The sequence below is a fragment of the Lepidochelys olivacea genome (genome assembly GCF_965140295.1).
Source record: "Lepidochelys olivacea isolate rLepOli2 genome assembly, chromosome: 23".
In the NCBI taxonomy this organism is placed as follows: Eukaryota; Metazoa; Chordata; order Testudines; family Cheloniidae; genus Lepidochelys; species Lepidochelys olivacea.
The window spans coordinates 1,617,548-1,631,562 of NC_140433.1; the positions used below are offsets into that span (position 1 = coordinate 1,617,548).

At 56.1% G+C, this 14,015-nt stretch overlaps 1 protein-coding gene across 1 annotated transcript; it reads right to left on the minus strand.

Annotated features, from left to right (window-relative positions):
* Positions 1 to 1,230: 1,230 nt before the first annotated feature.
* LOC311512012 (cytochrome P450 2A13-like) lies at positions 1,231 to 10,884 on the minus strand. The gene is made up of 9 exons (XM_084612995.1): positions 10,690 to 10,884; positions 9,907 to 10,069; positions 8,972 to 9,121; positions 7,215 to 7,375; positions 6,729 to 6,905; positions 6,194 to 6,335; positions 5,619 to 5,806; positions 4,494 to 4,635; positions 1,231 to 3,166 (listed from the first exon to the last, which is right to left on the minus strand). Exons 1-9 carry the CDS (start codon positions 10,867 to 10,869, stop codon positions 2,985 to 2,987), a joined length of 1,485 nt encoding a protein of 494 aa, XP_084469121.1. The 5' UTR covers positions 10,870 to 10,884; the 3' UTR covers positions 1,231 to 2,984.
* Positions 10,885 to 14,015: the final 3,131 nt, after the last annotated feature.

Genomic DNA, 14,015 nt, shown 5'->3' on the forward strand with positions numbered 1-14,015 from the left:
TCCCTCATTTTCATCTCCCTCTCCCATTCCAGCCGCCTCCGCTCCAGGGATGGGGAGCTCCGCCGGGAGGATCCCCTGCTGGGTGCCGGGGTCAGGGTGCCCTCGGTATTTGCTGGGCTTCCCCCAACCCCTCCCCCGGACATAGGTAGGAAGGGTCTCGGGATGTCCTCAGCAGCAGTCTGACCCCTCCCAGCCCGGTCAGGCCCCAGGGCCCACGCTGCGTCCCCCGGGCAGTCCCTCAGGGACAGGGATCGGGTCATCCAAGCGATCCCTCTCCTCCAGCTGGGCAATCAGCTGTTCCTTGGTGGACCTCCCGATGCGCAGCCCCCTCTGCCTGCACAGCTCCACCAGGTCGCTCTTAAGGCGTTTAGCGTACATCTCCCTGCTGGCCACTCGCAGGCCGGGCAGCTTCCCACGGTTTCCAGGAAAAGCCCCTCGTGTGCCAGTCCTTCTTGAGGTCACCGACTCTTTGCCAGGGTTGAGCTGCAGATTCCTCCGCCTCTGGGACCGCTCGCTGCAATCCCCCGGGGGACCCTGTTACTGCAAAAGTCTTTCTCTCTGGTCACACATTCCCAGGGGTTAACTGCCCCCCGAAACCGTCTCTCTCTGAATCTTCAGCACGCCTGGTCCCCGTCAATTCCCCTTCGTTTTACTGCTCCCCAGTCACTTACTGCAGGAAGCGCCGTTCACGGGGTGCAGTAGATCCCACCGCTGCCACCAGTTGTCACGGAGTGTGGGGGAGTCCAGGCCCTGCACCCCTCTTCCTGGGATCCACTGAGACTCTCAGCCAGCCAGTAAAACAGAAGGTTTATTGGACAACAGGAACACAGTCCAAAACAGAGCTTGTGGGTACAACCAGGACCCCTCAATCACGTCCTTCTGGGGGAGCAGGGAGCTTAGACCCCAGCCCTGGGGTTCCCTGTGTTCCTCTCCCCAGCCCCAAACTGAAACTAAACCCACCCAGCAGGTTCCCTGCTGCAGCCTGTCTTCACATTCCTGGGCAGAGGTGTCCCCTCCCTCTCCCCCTCCTGGCTCAGGCTCTCAGGTCTCCCATCCCCAGGGCACATTCCCAGGTCAACACTCCCCCCTCCCTGCTGAGTCACATCCTCACACACAGACATAACGGAGAGCAGAATTTTCCCCAGGAGCATATTCCTCCAGGCTGTCAACAACGGCGGCTGTGAATACCGGGCAACAAAGGAGAAAGAGGGAGTTGCATTGCAGGCTTTATTTAAAAGGATGACCAGTGGAGGTTGCCCTGACAGTAACTGAGTGACGGGCGCACACTCCAGTGAGAGACAGCGGCATGGTCAGATTCATCCCAGTGCAGAGAGCAAGCCCAAGTCCTGTCACCCCCACGTGAATGATCGCCACCCCATCTGAAGTCATATGCCAGTCGGATGGTAAAGCTATGGGAAAAGGTTTCTGTTTAAAAGGGAAGCTGTCGAGTTTGGGGCCTAGCACAAACATTCACCTCCAAATTCACCATTAAAGCTGTGGGATTTCAACACAACTCATTTCCCCCACCCCTCCCGAAACAGCCTGAACTGATAAGCCCCAAAATTGGACTTTGGAAAGATACTGTGAATTTTGAAATTTGGCTGGCAACAGATTTGTCTGCCCTGAAATTCCACCTGTTTGTAAATCACTCCCCCCCCCCCCCGCAATCTTCACAAAATCGAAAGATCCCCAAAGTTTCACACAATCTGCAAGATGCTTGGAATGGAATTGTAATCACAAGAGAGTCATAGAATCATAGAATCATTGAATATCAGGGTTGGAAGGGACCTCAGGAGGTCATCTAGTCCAACCCCCTGCTCAAAGCAGGACCAATCCCCAACTAAACCATCCCAGCCAGGGCTTTGTCACGCCTGACCTTGAAAACTTCTAAGGATGGAGATTCCCCCGCCACCCTAGGGAACCCATTCCAGTGCTTCACCACCCTCCTCGTGAAATAGTTTTCCCTAATATCCTACCTAGACTCCCCCACTGCAACTTGAGACCATTACTCCTTGTCCTGTCATCTGCCACCACTGAGAACAGTCCAGATCCATCCTCTCTGGAACCCCCTTTCAGGCAGTTGAAAGCAGCTATCAAATCCCCCCTCATTCTTCTCTTCTGCAGAGTGTGTGTGTGTGTGTGAGAGACTGAGCCCTGGTCTACCCCACACCGTTAGGTCGACATAAGGCAGCTTATGTCGGTCTCGTTATGTCAGCGTCCACACTACAGCCTGGTCCCACAGATGTAAGTGCCCTCCTACGCCCACAGACACGGCATCCTTTACATCAGCTGTCTTGTCAAGTTCATGGCAGGAGCAGTGAAATTGACAAGAAGGTCCCTCCCCTCCAACCCCGCTCCTCTGCAGAGCTGGGTGGCTGGACACTGCTTCCAGCTGGGAGCCGGGGTGAGAAGCCCAAGCGGCCCCTGCGGGAGCCGGGCAGCCTTGTGAGCTGTGAAATGGACAAGGCTGCCTGGCTCCCGGCGGGGAGTGGGCTGGGGGAGGCCGAGAAGCCCCAGGAGGCTTGCTCCTGCTCCTGACGGGGAACGGGGAGCAGAGCAGGGGAACAGCCCGTCGGCAGCCTGAGGGGCAGCTGGGCTCCTGGCAGGGAGCTGCCAGCAGAGCAGACAGACCGGGCTCTCAGCCCCCCAGCCACTGCCCCTCTTAGGCGGGGGGAAGCGCCCCTGGTGAGGGTCGGGTGGACATGACCATGGCTGTAAGTCGGCCTACTATAGGTTGAGTTAGGAGTGTCGTGTAGATGTACCCTCAGAGACAGTGTCTCATAGGGGAGATCTCATTCCCTTGTGCAGCTGGAAAACAGCAGCCAGATTCCCCCAGGAGATTCACCCTCTTGGCTCCTTCTCCTGATGGGCGCAGTTCTCAACATGATACATGGCCAGGTCTTTCCTTCCCCATCACCAGATTTGGCCCTTTCCCTCCCTCCCCCAGGCTGCCCCGAGAAGTCCCATCTGTTTCCGCGGGGCGGCTAGCACGGGACCAGGCAGATCTCGTAGCTGCGGGGCAGGGCGGCGAACCCGATCAGCTTCGGGGAGATGTCGATGTCTTTGGGCTCGACGGGGGAGCGGAAGCGGAAGTTTTGCAGGATGCTGGTGAGGAAGAGGAAGAGTTCCATGATAGCCAGCATCTCCCCGAAACAATACCGTTTCCCTAGGAGAGAAGACAGAGGAGGCATCATGGCCCGGCCAGAGGGTTTTGGCTCGTTTCTTTCCGACACAAACAATTTAGCGACATCGTGGTCACATTTCGCCGATAAAGGTGCCAGTGAAGAATTACCCCTTCCACTCTGTTTAATGATACTGAGCTCAGATGGACTGCGAGGACCCAGGAGAACAGAGAAATAACACGCTCGGGTCCCAGATTCTCTGGCCAGAAGGGCCTATTGGGATCATCTAGCCTGATCTCTGCCCAGCACACGCCATTCAGTTTCACCCAGTTACTCATGCAGTTTGCCCAGCAACTTGTGTTTAATTAAAGCATCTCTTCCGGAAAGGCAGCGAGCCTGGATCTGCAGCGTCCAAGTGATGGAGAACGGCCCCCCCGACTCCTGGGAAGCTGTTCCAGGGCTAATTCCCCCCAGTGTTAAAAATTTGCCCTTTATTTCGAGTTGGAATTTATCACCAAGCTTCAGCTTTCGGTCTTTGGCTCCCATTCTGCCTTTGCTAGATTAGGGACCCCGCTGCTGTCAGAACCCAGTTCTCCTCCCAGGCGGTGCTGATAGACCGGGATCAAACCACCCCTTAACCTCCTCTCCACTCAGCTCCTGGAGTCTTTCTGTTTGGCAGCTTTTCCAGACCTCCAATGCAGCCTGCTGCTCTCCTCTGAACCCTTTCCAGTTTGTCAGGACCTTGTGTGAGGCGTGGATACCAGAACTGGACACGGTGTCCCAGTCCCGGTCTCACCAATGCTGCATTCAGAGGTAACGTCACCGGTCTACTCCTGGGCCATGTTCCCCATGGCTCCCTGGGCAGGAACACGCCCAATCGCACCATTGGGAGACTTGTATTCACTGGTGTGAGGAGCAAACGATCGAGCCAAAACGAGAAAAAGAACCAAGCTACTCCTGTGGGGTGGCCCACAGATGATAATGACCCCAGGTGTGTCTGTCGGCCTCACCCGAGTTCAGGGCACCATTGTGCTAGGCTCTGGACAGACCCACAGGGAGAGACAGTCCCTGCCCCAAAGAGCTCACAAGGTCCTGCTTCCCCATGGGACTTCAGTGCACACTGACCCCTGCGTGTGAGTGAACAGCCCCCTTGACCGCAATGGAGTGACATTGATTTACACCAGCTGAGGATCTTGCCCCACTGACTCCAATGGAGTGGCACTGATTTACACCGCCTGAGGATCTGGCCTCACAATTCTCTGTACACAAATTCAGCTCAGCAGGGTGAGATCTAGCAGCCGGGGGGCTGAGCCAGGCCTAGATCTCGCTGCTTGGGACGCTCGGAACCGAGCTCTGCTAAGGGATTCGTACCTATTGAGAAGGGCACGAAGGCGTCGTTCTTCTTAAACTGGCCGTCCCCATCCAGGAAATGGCTGGGGTCGAAGGTGTCGGGGCTGCTGAATTGCGAGGGGTCATACAGCACGGATCCCAGCACCGGGTACACCTCCGTCCCCTGGGGGAAGAGACGGTGACAAACAGCAACGATTAAACGCCGATAACCCACAGCACTGGATGCTGGGGCACAATTCAGGGTCGTTTTTTAGCCATTGGAGGAATTTGCAGCAAACGCAAATATTAAATTGCAGGAGCCTGGTCAGGCAAAAATCCAAAGTTCACATCTTGGCATGTGTCTCCCAATGCCCTCTGCTCCTCCCGGAACGGGGAAGGGAACCCAGGAGTCCAGACTCCCCGTTCTCACCACTGAACCAGGCTGCTCCTGCAGATTAATACTTAAAATTTAAGCTCTGTGGGGTGGTGTCTTTTGTGGCTATTTGTACAGCACCGAGCGCGGGGGGTTGGGGGGGTCCTGGTCCGTGACTGGGGCTCCTCGGCATGATGGGAATACAAAATGTAAATGTGAATAATACTGGGCCAGGTCCTCAGAGGCTGTGCCTATGCTCATGTACACCAGCCGCGGCGCTGGCCTATACACTATACCCAGCGTGAACCTCCTGGCTTTCCACACCCACAGTGTGGATTTTAAGGTGGCACTGGAAGTCAGGCTCAGAGTATTTACCCACATCTATGAATGTTATTATTAGGTGTATTACGGTACCGCCCCAGACTCCCCAGCTGCCATCAGAGCCCCGTCGTGCTGGGCACTGGACAAAGGGAGCGATATTCCCTCTACCAAAGAGCTTTGGTGTAAATAGAAAAATGGTGGGGAACCATTAACACCATTCGTTAATTTAACATGTGGGGGAAACTGAGGCAGAGGGCGATACCCTAGATCACACGCCGAGTTAGTAGTCGAGCAGCGAATAGAAACAAGGTCTCCGGTGCCGTGCCCACTAGATCACACGACTTCCTAGAGGCAGCATCGGGCCCGGTCCACCGCCTTGTCTGTGGCACTGTGCCGGAATCCAGAGAGAGCGACAATGCTGAGCCCGACCCAGCCATGGGGCGGGGCGGGGGACAGACGCCCCAGGGGCCTACCTTGGGAAGAGTGTATCCCCGGAACTGGGTGTCCCGGGTCACCCGGCGTGCCAGGCCCATGGGGATGACGTCACAGAACCTCTGGAACTCGTGGATGACGGCGTTGGTGTAGGGCATCCGGATCCGGTCCTCCATGCTCGGGGCGCGGTTCCGCCCGATCACCCGGTCGATCTCCTCGTGGATCCTCTCTGCAGAGACGGCAGCACGGCTCAAAGGGGGGCCCTGTGCGAATCCGGATTGACCCCCAGGGAGCTGAGATCAGGATCCGGCCCTGCCCCCCCTGCAGGCAGGGAGTGACTCTGGATTGATGCCGGGTGAACAGAGCTCAGAATACAATCCCGGGCATTTCAGTTTGCCATAGCCACACTGACCCGGCATTCCCTGACCGTCGGCTTCCTTTCATTCACACAGGACCCTGCTCCCATGTCGAACTCGCTGCCGAGCTGTGACTGTCCGGCCCTATCCAGAGCTGGTGTAAATGGAGGAACCGCCGCTGCCCTCAGCAGAGCCTGGCTGATTTACACCGGCTGAGGATCTGGCCCTTTGTGTTTCCTTTGTCCCCCGTTTCCAGTTACCTTCGATCTCTGGGTGTTTCAGCAGCAGGAGGAATCCATAGCGCAGGGTGGTGCTGATGGTCTCCGTCCCAGCGAAGAACAAGGTGAGCGCCGTCAGAACAATGTTCTTCAGGGAAAACTCAGAGGAAGGATTTTGCTTTTCCTTTGAAAGACCAAAGGGGAAGAAAGGGACTTTTGAGAGAACTCTGGGGATGTGACTGAGGGCGCAGTACAAAAATGGAGCAAAAGACAATCCCTGCTCCTAGGCGCTTACAGTCTCAGAGGAGGGCTCTCCATCCCCATGTACAGGTGGGGAAAGTGATTTGACTAAGGCCACATGGTGGGTCAGAGCCCAGATCTCCTGAGTTCCAGCCTGGTTCCTTCTCCCAAGCCTGTTGTTCCTAGCTATCTATGGGGCTCCATTTCTCTGCCCCAGAGGGTTTGAGGCCTGAACCGACCCCATTACAAGTTGAACCCCTGGTTATAATCAGGCCGTTTGGTCTCTCAGGCCTGATGCTGACCCCACTGAGCCATCCCTTCCGGCTACTGCCGGTACCTGCTGCATTTTGACCAGGAAGCAGTCGATGAAATCCCGAGGAGCGCTGGGGTCCAGGGTCTCCTGGTTCGCCTTCACCTTCCTCTTGATGAACTTTTCCAGCCCTGCCAGCTCCTTGAACGCTTTGTGCTGGGGGCCGGGCAGGTAGCGCATGGTGTCCGAGAACATCTCGTAGAGCTGGGGGGCACAGAGAGCAAAGACCCCACTGAATATGGGGTGGGTTGAGAGCTGATCTGTCCATCCCCGGACACACCCCTCTGTCTGTTCAACTCTGCCCATTCCCACTGTCCATCCCCCGACATTCCCCTTTATCTATTTCACACCCATCACTGCAGATCCCAGGTTTTCCTCTTCGCTGCCCCCCCAGCATTCTCGCATCTCCCTCCGCTCCCCTAGCTAACCAGCACGCCCCCCCCCCCGCTCCCGGGGGAGGCAGGTCTCGGAGCCGTGGGACGTGGCCTGGGCCCCCCCTCCTGCCTCCTGTACCTGCCCCCAGGCCGTGGCGGTGAAGCGGAAGCTCTCGGTGATCATGTAGAGCAGGGAGAGGAACTCCTTGTCCTCGTAGTCGAACCGGTCCCCGAAGACCACGGAGCTGATGATGTTGGAGACCGTGCGGCTCAGGAAGTAGGTGGGGTCAAAGGGCAAACCTAGGGGGGTACAGCCAGCGTTGGGTGGGGCACATGTGAGTTGGGGGGCTGTGCCATGGACCGTCTCCCCTCCACGGATCCCACAGCCTGCCGAGTCACTCCCGTCCCGCCGCCTGCCGTCTTCACACGTGTCAGTGGGGGAACGGTCCTGCTATGGTGGGGAACTTTTCTGGCACACGTGCTGCCCCGGGGGAATGGGCTGGCCACAGGATCCGGGTTCCCGCTCCCACTTCTTTCACCCTCCCACGCAGCAGAGTCCTCGTAACCCCGACAGGGCTGGGCCCCGGATTCTGGGGGGGCTGCACCCTGACTCTGATCGTGGTCACTTCGGAGAGGGGCCAGGGTGTCCCCACTGCGGGGTCCTCGCTCCACACCAGCCGCTTCCCCGACCCACGGAGCCGTGCATTACGTTCAAACCAAATACAAACCGAATTCAACACCTGGAAAGAGTTCACGCGCCGGCCGGCTGTGGGATGTGAGACCCGTTCACCGCCTTTTCCTCTCCTATCCCGGCCCTGGCCCCGTGGCTCCCCCTCGGCATGGCTGCTCCAGCTCCCCAGCTCTGCCTTTCCCCTTAGCTCTGCCCTCCTCTGGTTCAGACAGCTCCCGCTCACACGGAGGATGGACTCCTGGGCTCTTGACTCCCTCATTGGCTGGCCTGCCCCGTCAATCAGGCTGACCTTGAGCAGTGGCCTCTCCCCACTGGCCCGGGGGACTGTCAGTCTCAGGATCTTGATTTCTCATCGGACCTACCCCTTTATTTTTGTACCGGGAGAGAGCCACCAAAAAATGCACTGCGTGCCAGTGGGGGGGGCCGATGGTGCCCCGGCACCTGGCTGAAGGGTACCTGGAGGCCCAGCCCCACGGCACCGTGCAGAGGCAGCGAGGTGGCGTGGGGGAGAATGAGCCCAGCCTCTCACCCGCTTCCCCGTCACCCAGAACACAGCGGATCCCAGAGCAACCCCAAGCCGCGTGCGGTTTACGGGAGTGTCCACGAGAGATCAGCCCACCGATGTGCAAGCCTTAAACATGCAGTTACAAAGTTCTTCATTCGATAGCCACAAACACTTTTTCTGCCTCGCACTGAGATTCGTTTGCTGGCCCAGTTGTTTACCTGGGTGTTCCCCTTCCCTGCCAGACACGCAGGCAGCTTTACACATGTCCTGACACCTCAAATACACCGTCTATGTAATACATCCTATAGTGGGGTCCTGCGAATCGGGGCAGAGCAGGGAGTTGAGCCCATGCCTCCTAGGCGAGAACCCCACTCGCTGGCCTGCGGGGTGAGCACTTCCCCGCTCTGTGACTCAGTTTCCCCACCTGCACAATGGGCGTTATGACACTGACCATCTTTACAAAGGTCCACAGGTAAGAACCTCGGCTGGTGTAAACTGGTGTCAAGGTCAACGGAGTGATGACAATTCACAGCAGCTGGGGGTTTGACCCCACTGACTGTCACAGAGCTATGGGCAGTTCGCACCAGCTGGGGGTCTGGCCCCATTGACTGTCACGGAGCTATGGGGGGTTCGCACCAGCTGGGGGTCTGGCCCCCGACTCACGTGGCCCCGGCACCGGAGGAACAGGACACTGACAAACCTTTCGTGCCCCGCAAGGCTTCCAGCAGGAAACGAGTCTCCTCCAGGATCCGCTCCTCGATGCCTCGCTTCCCCACCCCGAAGTTCCTCAGCGTGGTGATGGAGAATCGGCGCAGCTGCTTCGCTCTCTCCCCGTTGCTGAAGGCCACTCCTGGGGGGAAGGAAGCAGACCATGGTGCAGGGGGCCCAGGCGGGGTACTGCCAACGGCGGCACAATGCAATCAACCACGAGGGGACGCTAACGAGAACCCGTTCCCCAGGCCGGTCCTGCCCCGAGTTGGCCTGCGGATTTATTTTATTCGCTGTATCGTGGGGGCAGCTGGCGGCCGGGACCCCACGGCATTAGGTGCTGAACAAACATAGAACACCAAGAGCCAGTTCGCGCCCTGGGGGGGGATGGTGCAGAATTTCCTGGAAACCCCGTGTCCCTTGCTCCCCCCGTCCCCCTCCCCCACCGCACTTTCATATGTCTCTGCGGTCTCCACTTTTTCATTTTTTATCCCCTCGTTCCTTAACTTCCAGGCGGGTTTCTCTGGAAACAAATGGAAACAACACCAAATGAAATAGAGAAGGGGAGGGAATTTTATTGATTTCCCCCCCAAAGGAGAGCTTTTGCCCCTAAAAAATTGCCTTTGGACCCGCTCTACAGTTGGGCAACTGAGCTGAGACGCTTCCCTTGCGCGGCCTGGCGAAGCGGAGCGGTGGATCCGTCTCCCAGGAGCTAACAGGAGGGAGGCTGCTCCCTGCGTCGATCGGTGGTTGCATAAAGCCAGGAACTATTTCCGGGATTGCGGGGAACGGCCCAGCCAGCCCCCTGCTCTGCCCTGCCCCAGGTTTTGGGCACGTCCCCCGATGGAGCAGGTCGGGACGAAGTGACTCTGCCCCGGCCAGGAGCTGCCCTCTCTGTGCCCCCCAGCTGGCTCCCCTCCCACGGACCGTAGCCACGGAAGATCCAGTCGAAGGTGGCTTGTTTCCCGCGCCCGCCGAAGTCCTCAGCCTGGTCCAGCAGGGCCTCCTTCAACGCCTGGTAGCCGCACAGCACCACCACCCGCCGGGGGCCCAGGTGGAGGGTGTAGACGGGGCCGTAGCGCTCGCTGATCTGCCAAGGACACGGAGATGCCATGAGACGCGGGGACAGAGCGTTGGGGACACGCAGAGAAGCTCCCTGCCCCTCCTCGCCCCCCACAGAGCAACCCCAAGCCCCAGGCTTCACCTCTCCCCCCTCCTATACACCAACCCCGCCCCATCCACCCACCATCCCCTCCCCTTCTACAACCCCGTCCCATCCCATCACCTTTCCCTTCCCACGCCCCCCCACCCCATGATCCCCCTCTCCTCACACCCCTAACCCTTGCCCCTCCCCCCCACAGCCTGCCCTTCCTCCATGCCCCACCTCTGCCCCCCACACTATCCCCTGCGCTTCCCCCCTGCACAGGTCCCCCTCTCCATGCAGCGATACCCGGGGTCAAGCTTGTCACCGAGAATTAATAAAAGTTCCTAAAGACTGAGCAGGTCGGAGGCTCTGAGGTAGGGTTGCCAATTTTGGTTGGACGCATTCCTACAGATTTCATCACATGGCATAATCTTTAATGAAAGATTAATCTTTAATTCCTGGAGACTCTGGGCCAATCCTGGGGGGTTGGCCACATTATCTGTGGCGCTGTTGAGGGCTCAGGCCGCCCGGGTGCCCCGGGGACATCCCGGGAAAAGCCCACCTACCTTCATGAGCGACTTGCGCATGTTGCTGAGGTCGACCTGCAGCAGGTTCCCAAGGAGGGGCAGCGGGGTGGGCCCCGGGGGCATTTCCCCCCGGCCCTGCAGTTGCCGCCATGTGGAGAGGAGCAGGAGGCAGGAGAGGCAGATGACCAGGAACAGGCTGATGGCTCCCAGGGGATCCATGGCTGGCTGGGAGCCTCCCCCACTCCGCTGCCCTTCTCCCGTGGTCCAGCGCTGCGGGCGGTTATATAGCCGGCCAGCAGGGACCCTGGCATCGGTGCCTCTCTTGCGTAAGCCACTTGTGCAACTGAGGCCTGGCTTCCCTCCAACCCCGGGGTAGGGCTGGTAGAATGAGGGATTCAGGATTCCCGGGGCACAGAGGCTGGAGCAAGGTCAGTTTGTTTGTCTGTCCTCCCACCGGGCCACCCCCAGTTTACAGCAGGGAAGTTTTTCCAGTGGTTACCAGATGTGCCCGTTCCTTTGGGGTACGCTGTGGGGGGGAGGTTCTGTAATTCTGTTAACATACTGCTTGTGTCACTTGTGTGTTCCTATGGAGCGCCCCTCCGTCCTTCTGCAAGTCCCCTCCCAATGGAGCTATCCTGCAGGACCTCGGTTCCCCCGGACCACGTCAATCAGCCCTCTCAAGCTGACCCCCTTCTATGTCCCTGTACTCAATGGGCTGGATCAAGCACCGCTTTTAGCTGATCCCCTCCCTTATATGCCGCAGGTTTAACACATCCGTGTCCTCACTTTCACGTCACAATTGTACTGGCCGTAACCCACCTGATGAGCAAACCCACAGGATTTTTGGCACTACAGGGATCTTCAGCTTCGGTACAAGGAGCGCTGCTGCAGAGTAAATGGGGGAAGCTAAAAACCCAAAAAAGTAAAGTTCAGAGAGAGAGAGGGAAGCAACCAGCTTAACCATAAAAGTTATTCATTGAATAATAGTGATAACTACACAAGGAGGGCTAAACCAACATAACAGTTACATTATGAAAGGTTAATACCTGAGGTAGAAAAGAAAACAGAGAAAGAGAAGAGAGAGGGGGATCTCACCCACTCCATGGAGCTTGAACAGGTCGGGGTTCCCAGTTGATGGAGGTAGCTCAGGGTCCTGAGTGCTGGAGACAGGCAGAGCCCCCACCACGATCACTCAGGAGATGGAATCCCAGTGCAGCTGAGACAGAGTTTGGGTCCATGCGTCAGAACGCTTACAGGAACATGGGTCGGGGTTTTTGTAGAGAAACAACAATGGTTCAAGGGAGAACACTAGATAAGTTTATAGGTAAACAGATGACTCAAGGGTTTTCTTTAGGCTAGACAATAGGAGCTGATCACTCTTGGCTCTGGGTGGTGTTTTCTTGCAGGGAGCTCACAATGCAACTGGGCTGCTTCAGTATTTTGGATACCAATAAAGGATTTATTACTCGAATTGGTCTGATAACTGCTGAGCTGGGTGTGTGCAGGTGTGGGTTCATTAACATCTGGAGCAGAGATCCCCCAGGATGCAGTGCTTTCCAGCTTTTCTGGTCCCAGAGTTCAGTGCAGTTCTCTGCTCTCCATTCTGTATGCAAATTGAGATGTCTCCTTGTCCCATCTTTCAGATGAGGCATGGGGAGTTGTCTCTGTTTTCCGTTCAGTATGCTAATGGAGATCTCTTAATCTTGTCACCCTTGTCAGGAGGGGTCAAGGTGTGTCTCCCATCTGCCCTTCATTGCTCTCTGCAAGTTTTTTCTCTGATGGGTTTTGGTTTAAGGAGAGGCTGGGGGGGGGGTGTCTTTCATGAGTCAGACAGGCTGGATACTGCACCCTGGTTCCCCAAGAACACAGAGCTGACTGGTATCATAGTTGACTAAACATCGGTGCGGGGGGGGGGGGGGGGGGTTATTGGATACCTGAGGCTGGAAAAGTTTCAGCCGAAGACATTGGACTGGAAGGAGCCTCCTGACCCAGTCCCTGGTGTAAGGGGTTAAGAAGCTCAAGTAACCTGGTTGGCACCTGACCAAAGGAACCAATGGAGACAAAAGATACTTTCAAATCTTGCGGGGGAGAGGCTTTATTTGGGTTCTTTGTTTGTGTGTTTGTTTGCTCTTGGGACTAAGAGGGACTGGAAATGAATCCATGTTCTCCAAATCTTTCTAAACAAGTCTCTCATGTTTCAAACTTGTAAGTAACAGCCAGGCAAGGTGGATTAGTTTATCTTTGTTTTCTCACCTTGTGAATTTTCCCTTTGCTAGAGGGAGGTTTATCCCTGTTTTGTTGTAACTTTGAGACTAAAGTGAGAGGGGGTTCCCCTGGGCTCTTTGAATTTTCTGCCACTCTGTAAGATTAACTACCAGGCCAAGTTTACAGAGGGGATTCTTTTACCTTTTTCTCTTTAAATAAAATCCTTCTTTTTAGGAACTGGAGTGATTTTTCCATTGTTCCAAGACCCAGGGGGTTGGGTCTGATCATTTTGTAACCAGTTGGTTAGGGTATTCTTCTAAGCCTCCCCAGGAAAGGGGGTGGAAGGGCTTGGGGAAATATTTTGGGGGAATAGGACTCCAAGTGGTCCTTTCCCTGAGTGTTGGTTAAATCACTTGGTGGTGGCAGCGATCCCAAGGCAAGAAAGGAATCTGTGCCTTGGGGATGTTTTAACCTAAGTTGGTAAGAATAAGCTCAGGGGGTCTTTCATGCGGGTCCCCACATCTGTACCCCAGAGTTCAGAGTGGGGGCGGAACCCTAACAGGCCCTAAATCACAAACAACAATTTAAACCTTGAAAATTACTTTTTAAAGACCCATTTTTAACCCCCCCGCCACATTTAAAAGCCAATTGCAGAAAGTTCCCTTCCACCACAGGGTAAAGGGAGGCTGGCACAGGGTTATTCTCTCTTCCCCCCACGTGTATTTGGGCCTTTGGGTTAAAGAACAAGCAGCAGTTTAGTTAATATTATTCCCTCAGTACATCAAGCCCCTGTACAAGCTGGGTAAGACCAGGGTTTTCTTGCTGCTGTTGTTTCCTAAACATATTAAGCAACACGATACTTAACATGGGGTTTTACCTGCCTGGGGGGAAATAGCCAGGCTAAACAGACCACACAGCAATAAAGACATCTCTCATTATTTGCAAGAAGGGCACGGACAAAGAGTGACATTATCGAATATACATTTTCAGAGTTCAAAAAGCAAGAAACCCAGCTCGTCTTGCAGTCCTGCAGCAGCCATTCTGGTCAAGATAGTTTCTGTTATAAGGAGACAGTCTCCCCCTCCCAAAAAAACCCTCTGGTTTTCATACCATCCTAACTCTTTGTTTCAAACCAGCGTAACGTCCAAGTCTGTAGCCAG

What these genes read in the sequence shown, in the direction of transcription:
- LOC311512012 (XM_084612995.1), bottom strand. Translation starts at nt 10,869, where the DNA reads ATGGATCCCCTGGGAGCCATCAGCCTGTTCCTGGTCATCTGCCTCTCC. An exon ending in TCCTGGTCAAAATGCAGCAG is followed by an intron (nt 6,336 to 6,728) that starts GTACCGGCAGTA and finishes GGTCTTTCAAAG; the next exon opens with GAAAAGCAAAATCCTTCCTC. An exon ending in GGGGATACACTCTTCCCAAG is followed by an intron (nt 4,636 to 5,618) that starts GTAGGCCCCTGG and finishes CTCTTCCCCCAG; the next exon opens with GGGACGGAGGTGTACCCGGT.